This window comes from Barbus barbus, assembly GCF_936440315.1.
Source record: "Barbus barbus genome assembly, chromosome: 11".
Taxonomy (NCBI): Eukaryota; Metazoa; Chordata; class Actinopteri; order Cypriniformes; family Cyprinidae; genus Barbus; species Barbus barbus.
In genome coordinates, this window is record NC_136739.1 from 33,091,240 (window position 1) to 33,097,699 (window position 6,460).

Below are 6,460 nucleotides of genomic sequence, written 5' to 3' on the forward strand. Positions count from 1 at the left end.
ATTTAATCTATGGTATTGGAGTTAAAAACATCTTAATGCTGGATTAGTTTGATCTTTTGTCTTCTCCAGATGTTAACTGATGGACTGGAGTGGTGTGGATTATTGTGATGTTTTTATTGGACTCTCATTCTGACGGCACCCATTCACTGCAGAGCATCCATTGGTAATAATAGATTATTAAAGTTAGTTTTTTAGTTGTTGCATTAAATAATAGGATCTTTTTGTAAAATGTTACCTAATAGTATGTTAGTAGAATGAATCGTATAAAACGAGCACAAACACTGGAGTTAAAGAATGTTTTTATTTGAACGTGCATCAGATTTAGAGACTGAACATGTTTATTAACATTTGTAGGCTGAAGTATCTGAACAAGAAAAGCAAAACCGGGCTGACTTTGTATTCCAAATATGCACACAGTGCTCAAAGACATAAACAGACATGACCTTTGACCTTTGCTGTAACACCGGAGAAGCCTGAGGTTAATGAAGACAGCACATGATTTCAGTGAATTTTCCTGTCTTTTATATTTGTATATATTTTGAATTAATTGATTTATTGTTCATCTGAGTGTCAAGAACTGTTTATTTATATTCTCTATAGAACTTTCTATAATTTTCATGATATCTGCATGATGTTGGGAACCCAATAACTGAGCGAGAACAATAAAAGGCATGAATGAAATATAAAAGCAGGCGTATAATCCTGCGCTTCTAGATTCGTCTCATTCCTCGAGCCATGAGGCAGGCGAACACCGTCATCACCATCTTGGGCTTCACCTCCACCAGATCCTCCGGCAGCGCATACACCCTCGCTCCGATCTTCCTGGCCATAGAGATGGCGTACCTGAGAACACGCATCGGTGAGTGTGACATGCTTCCTTTTCAACAGAGCTTGTGCAGTTCTGGCTTCAGTCCTGACCTTCTCTAGCAATTCTGAGTTTATCTCTCACAATTCAGACTTTCTTGCAATTCGAGTTTATATCTCAAAATTCTGACTTTTTTCTCACAATTTTGAGCTTATATCTCAATTCTGATTTTGAAGAAAATTGTCGACTTTTAAGATAAATATTGTTCAGAGTGTCCCATTACACCACAGCTCTGAACTCATTTTGAACCCAGAACATCTGTTCAGTGGTCATTAATATGCTAATGAGGAGTGTGACGTACTTTGCGTTATTGAGTTTCTCTTCATCTGTCAGGTCTTCTGTCTTGAGAAGGTCGTAGCGGATGGAGCCGGGCTGGATGGCGTCAATCAGGTCCAGGACAGGCATGCTGCTGCTTATGGATCCGTCCTGCAGAATCATAACAGAAGAGGTCAGTTGTGATACAGAAGGAACACGTGTTTCTCTTCAGGGTGAGTGTGAGCTGCTTACTTTAAAGCCGCTGATGGTGCCTTTGCCGGCCTGTCTGAGTGCGTCGTTAACCCAGGTCACGATGGTGTCGTCGATGACCTTCTGCCCGTCGCCCAGATCTTCCAGGATGTTGAGTGTGTATCTGCAGACAGAAGATGAGCGAGACTTTCAGCAGACGTGTGGATCTCAAGCGTATGACTGTGTGTTTGCGTCGATCTGAAGCGTATGATCACGTGTTTGTGTGTCTTACCTCCTCATGAGCTGCCAGAGTAGAGCGAGCGTCAGCGTCCGATTGCCTTCGTTCAGATCCTGACCAGCGATTCCCACCAGAGAGAACTTGGCCTCCTTCTTCCCCAGCTCCACCGCGTAGTTACAGTTCTCCAGCTGCAGCACACAACACTCCAGTTACACATGCGCTTGTGTGTGTGTGTGTGTGTGTGTGTGGGAGAGAGAGAGAGAGTGTGTGTGTGTGTGTGTGTGTGTGTGTGTGTGAGAGAGAGAGAGAGAGAGAGAGTGTGCGTGTGTGTGTGTGTGTGTGTGTGTGCGTGTGCGTGAGAGAGAGAGCGTGTGTGTGTGTGTGAGAGAGTGTGTGTGTGTGTGTGTGAGAGAGAGTGTGTGTGTGTGTGAGAGAGAGAGAGTGTGTGTGTGAGAGAGAGAGTGTGTGAGTGTGTGTGTGTGTGTGTGTGTGTGAGAGAGAGTGTGTGTGTGTGTGTGTGTGAGAGAGAGAGAGTGTGTGTGTGAGAGAGAGAGTGTGTGTGTGTGTGTGTGTGTGTGAGAGAGAGAGTGTGTGTGTGTGTGTGTGTGTGTGTGAGAGAGAGTGTGTGTGTGTGTGTGTGTGTGAGAGAGAGAGGAAAACGTGCTTGTATGTGGATGATTGTGTGTTTGAGTTCCTGTCTGTTATTTTTATTATGGTTTATATATCATTATAATTTTTATTAATATTTTTGATTTAGCTTTTACTTTCAGTTTTCATTTGAATTATTTTGTTACATTTTTAAACATTTTTAAGTACTTTGGTAATTTGTTCCCCAAACTATTACTATTTAGGTTTAATTTATTTTTCTTTCTTTTTTTATTTTTATTTCCGTTTAGTAATTTTAGTGCTTCAGCTAAATGAAAATTACTATTATAGTTTGTTAATATTTTGATTTCAGTTTGTTTTCATTTAAATTTTTTTAATTTTATTGTGCTTTTCTTTTTTTGTCTTTTTTTTTTAAATATTACTATTTATGTTTAATTTATTTTTATTAAATTTTTAGTTCAGTTTTTGTCAGTTAGTTATAATTTTAGTGCTTCAGCTTAAAATAAACATAAATTAGAGAAAAACCTTTAGCACATATAGATTAGTTCAAAAAATGTGAATTATATCATAATATTTCTATTTACTTTATTTGAGCTTTATTTCAATTAATATAATATTGGCAGCAAACAAATCTGTTCTGAATGGTAATTAATGATCTCGCAAACTCTCTCTTTTCCTTTGCTGTATGAAAGATGACAAACATAGATGCAAAAAGTTATGCCAAATAAATGCTTTTGTTAAAGAGCGAGAATAAAGAATGATGCAAATTAAAATGCTAAAGAATAAATGTAAAATTTAATTTAATTATTAAATAATGTATAATAAAAATATATTTTTAAATTATATATGAATATTTGACAAAATCTATCAAATGTTTTATAGTTATAAATATGTCTAAAATGCAGTTTTTTAGTTAAATGCGTGCTGTAGTAATAGTGGAGCAGGTCCTTCTCAGGTGGAGGTGTTGTTCTTTCACAGGAAGTGTTTCGTTGGTGATCCTCTCTTGGAATGCATTTGTACCTTTTTCATGTTGCTGCCCAGTTTGGGATACGGTGGTTTGTTGACCTTGTCCCAGTCCACAGGAACCTTGATCTTTTCATAGAGCTGGAAGATCACCAGAGCATCGGCCAGATCCCTGGAAGAACACAGTGAGAACAAGCACCGTCTCAGTGTCTTCGGCTGCGTTTCAAAGCACATCCCAGCTGACAGGGATCCTTCTGGCAAGGTTCTCTCAAACTTATGAACACTCATTCTTCCAGAAACCTTTGTTCAGTTCTCCCGTCTTTTAATAACGTTCTCAACATGTTAGCACAACAGCGTTATTCATACATGGTTCATGGAGTGCTTTTCTGAAACAGTTTAGTTGGATGTTAGTTGAACCAATTTTAAACATTAAAAGATGCTACAAGTATCAGGAGGTTCAGAGAACACTCAACAGTAGCGCTCCCATAATGATAAAGTTCTCTCTAAAGTTCACATAAAAACATTGTTTAATCATTCATAAAACTGGACAATTAGAAGGTTCATAGATCATTCAGAAATAATGTTTTTGTGACGTTCTCTGAACATATTGTTGTTAGCTGGGTGCTAGTGCACTACTGCCTGTTATATGAATAAGGCAAATACTGTTCATTATTGAGCGGTTAACGTTTTAAATGTTTTACCAAAAACAGAAATGCTTATTTTGCATATTTTTAAATTGAAAACCACTTTTTTTGCATTAATATATAATATGAAGGTCATAATCACTGTACAGTAAATAGACTGTAGAAAAAGTAAGAATCAGCGATGCACCAAAATTATTTTTTCTACCTAAACTACATTTTAATTTAGCTGAAACTTAAAAGAAAGTTGATTTAACCATCAGTTTATTAATGTATTTAATAAAAAACACTCAAATAAAAGCAGAGTTGTGTATAAGTATTTAAATTGCACATAAGCCCATTTTTATACTTCGTAATGATATGATTGATTCTACTCTAATTTGTTGTTGAAACAGTGATTAAAAACAATCATGACAAATGTATTATTCATACATTAATGAAGTAAAACTATAATGAATGTAACGTTATGCTGTTGTGGTTTATGACACTCACACGTAGAGATGATTGACGCGTGGATTGACGCCCAGCGAGTTCATCCAGTTCCTGAAGGTCCGCTCCTCTCTGGTCTCTCCTGACAGACACGAGAACACGATCACATCAGTTTAACACGATCACAGGAGGGTCACTGTATATGAACTGCTGATGCTCGCTGGGACAGCGTTTGAATTCATACTGACATTTCATTACAGAGACACCACCAGTCAAATGTTTCTGATCGGTAAGATTTTTAAAGTCTCTTCTGCTCACCAAGCCTGCATTTATTTGATCTAAATTACAGCAAAAACAGTAATATTGTGAAATATTTGTACTATTTAAAACAGCTGTTTTCTATGTGAATATGTGTTAAACTGTAATTTATTTCTGTGATCTGCAGCTGTATTTCCAGCATCATTACTCCAGTCTTCAGTGTCACATGATCTTCAGAAATCATAATAATATACTGATTTACTGCTCAACACACATTTCTGATTATTATTATGATCAATATTTAAAGGGGTTGAGTATATTTATTTTCAGGATTCTTTGATGAATAGAAAGATCCAAAGATCAGTATTATCTGAAATAAAAGGCTTTTGTAACATTATACACTATACCGTTCAAAAACGTGGAGTCTATATCATTTTTTTTGGGGGAAAGAAATTAAAAAAATTAATACTTTTATTTAGCAAGGATGCTTTAAATTGATCAAAAGTGACGATAAAGACAGTAATAATGTTACAAAAGATTTCTATTTCAGATTAATGTTGTTCTTCTGAACCTTCTATTCATCAAAGAAACCTGGAAAAATTCTATTCAGCTGTTTTCAACATAATAATAAGAATAATAATAATAAATGGGTTTTTTGAGCAGATCATGTGACTGGAGTAATGATGCTACAAATTCAGCTTTGAAATCACAGGGAAACTGGACTGTTTTTGCTGTACTTTGGATCAAATAAATGCAGGCTTGGTGAGCAGAAGAGAAAAAAAAAGAATGACATTTTTCTCAATTGACATTCCTGCAGCTCAAACATCAGGATCATCCCAACTAACAAAAAAGCAATGTGTTTGAAGAATGTTTTGCGTAAGTTATAAAAAAGGTTGTTTCTGAATCTTCTCTGAGCGCTCAAAACCTTCAATGAACATTGCATTTTATCATTTTGCAAACCTTATTTGAACTTTCCTTTTAAATGTTCTCTGAACATTCTGAAACAAGTCGTAACATTTAAAAAATGTTTCATGGCTGTCAAACTAAAACACGTTCAATGTATAAAAAGTGTTTTTTGTGCAAATGTTTTGAGAACATTATTAAAGACCAGAGCTTCCCAGCTAAGGAAATGTTTTCAGTATGATTTGCTAATGTTATAAGAATGTTGTTTCTGAATGACAGAGATCTGCCGGCTCAGACGGACTCACCCTCGATGGAGCTCCAGTCGATGTCCTGGTTCTCGGGCTTCTTCAGAGCTGGGTACTTGTTGAAGAGGTTGGCCACGTAGGCCAGGTTGAGTTTGGGGTTTCCTCGCACCACGTCTGTAGCTGTGACGAACTGACGGCATCCGAGCCGCTCGGCCTGCTCCAGCATACACTCAGCTCTCTTCAGATCCTCTTTCTCCTGCGGCGGCGGGATGATCGTGTGTTTTCAGTGCTGTCTGAGTGTGTGCATGTTAATGATGTAGTGATGAGCGGTTTACTCACACGTATCCCAGACATGTCGACCGGGATGGCCGGGATGCCCTCCTCATCTCCTTTGGGTGCCACCTGGTTCAGGATGTTGTAATAGGCCTTGGAGTCCTTCAGACGACAGAAGAAGGTGAGGTTATGAGCGCTGTCTCCATCACAGTGTTTCCAGCTTATTTACATTCAGAGAGCAGCTTCATTTACACTGATTTACTGAATCACAACAGGAACTACATGATGGATAGATGGACAGATAGATAGATAGATAGATAGATAGACAGACAGACAGACAGACAGACAGACAGACAGACAGATAGATAGATAGATAGACAGACAGACAGACAGACAGATAGATAGATAGATAGATAGATAGATAGATAGATAGACAGACAGACAGACAGACAGACAGACAGACAGATAGATAGATAGATAGACAGACAGACAGACAGACAGACAGATAGATAGATAGACAGATAGACAGACAGACAGACAGATAGATAGATGACAGACAGACAGACAGACAGATAGATAGATGATAGATAGACAG

General features: G+C 37.5%; 1 protein-coding gene across 1 annotated transcript in view; it reads right to left on the reverse strand.

Moving 5' to 3' along the window:
* Positions 1-282: 282 nt before the first annotated feature.
* The window catches only part of lcp1 (lymphocyte cytosolic protein 1 (L-plastin)), a 14,327-nt gene continuing 8,149 nt past the window's right edge, over positions 283-6,460 (reverse strand). The window contains exons 9-16 of the mRNA XM_079428295.1: positions 5,932-6,027; positions 5,653-5,848; positions 4,250-4,328; positions 3,174-3,288; positions 1,602-1,735; positions 1,373-1,493; positions 1,167-1,291; positions 283-843 (exon numbers count right to left, since the gene is read on the reverse strand). Of these exons, the coding sequence (XP_079284421.1) occupies positions 711-843; positions 1,167-1,291; positions 1,373-1,493; positions 1,602-1,735; positions 3,174-3,288; positions 4,250-4,328; positions 5,653-5,848; positions 5,932-6,027 (999 nt within the window). The 3' untranslated portion in view covers positions 283-710. The remainder of the gene's footprint in view (positions 844-1,166; positions 1,292-1,372; positions 1,494-1,601; positions 1,736-3,173; positions 3,289-4,249; positions 4,329-5,652; positions 5,849-5,931; positions 6,028-6,460) is intronic.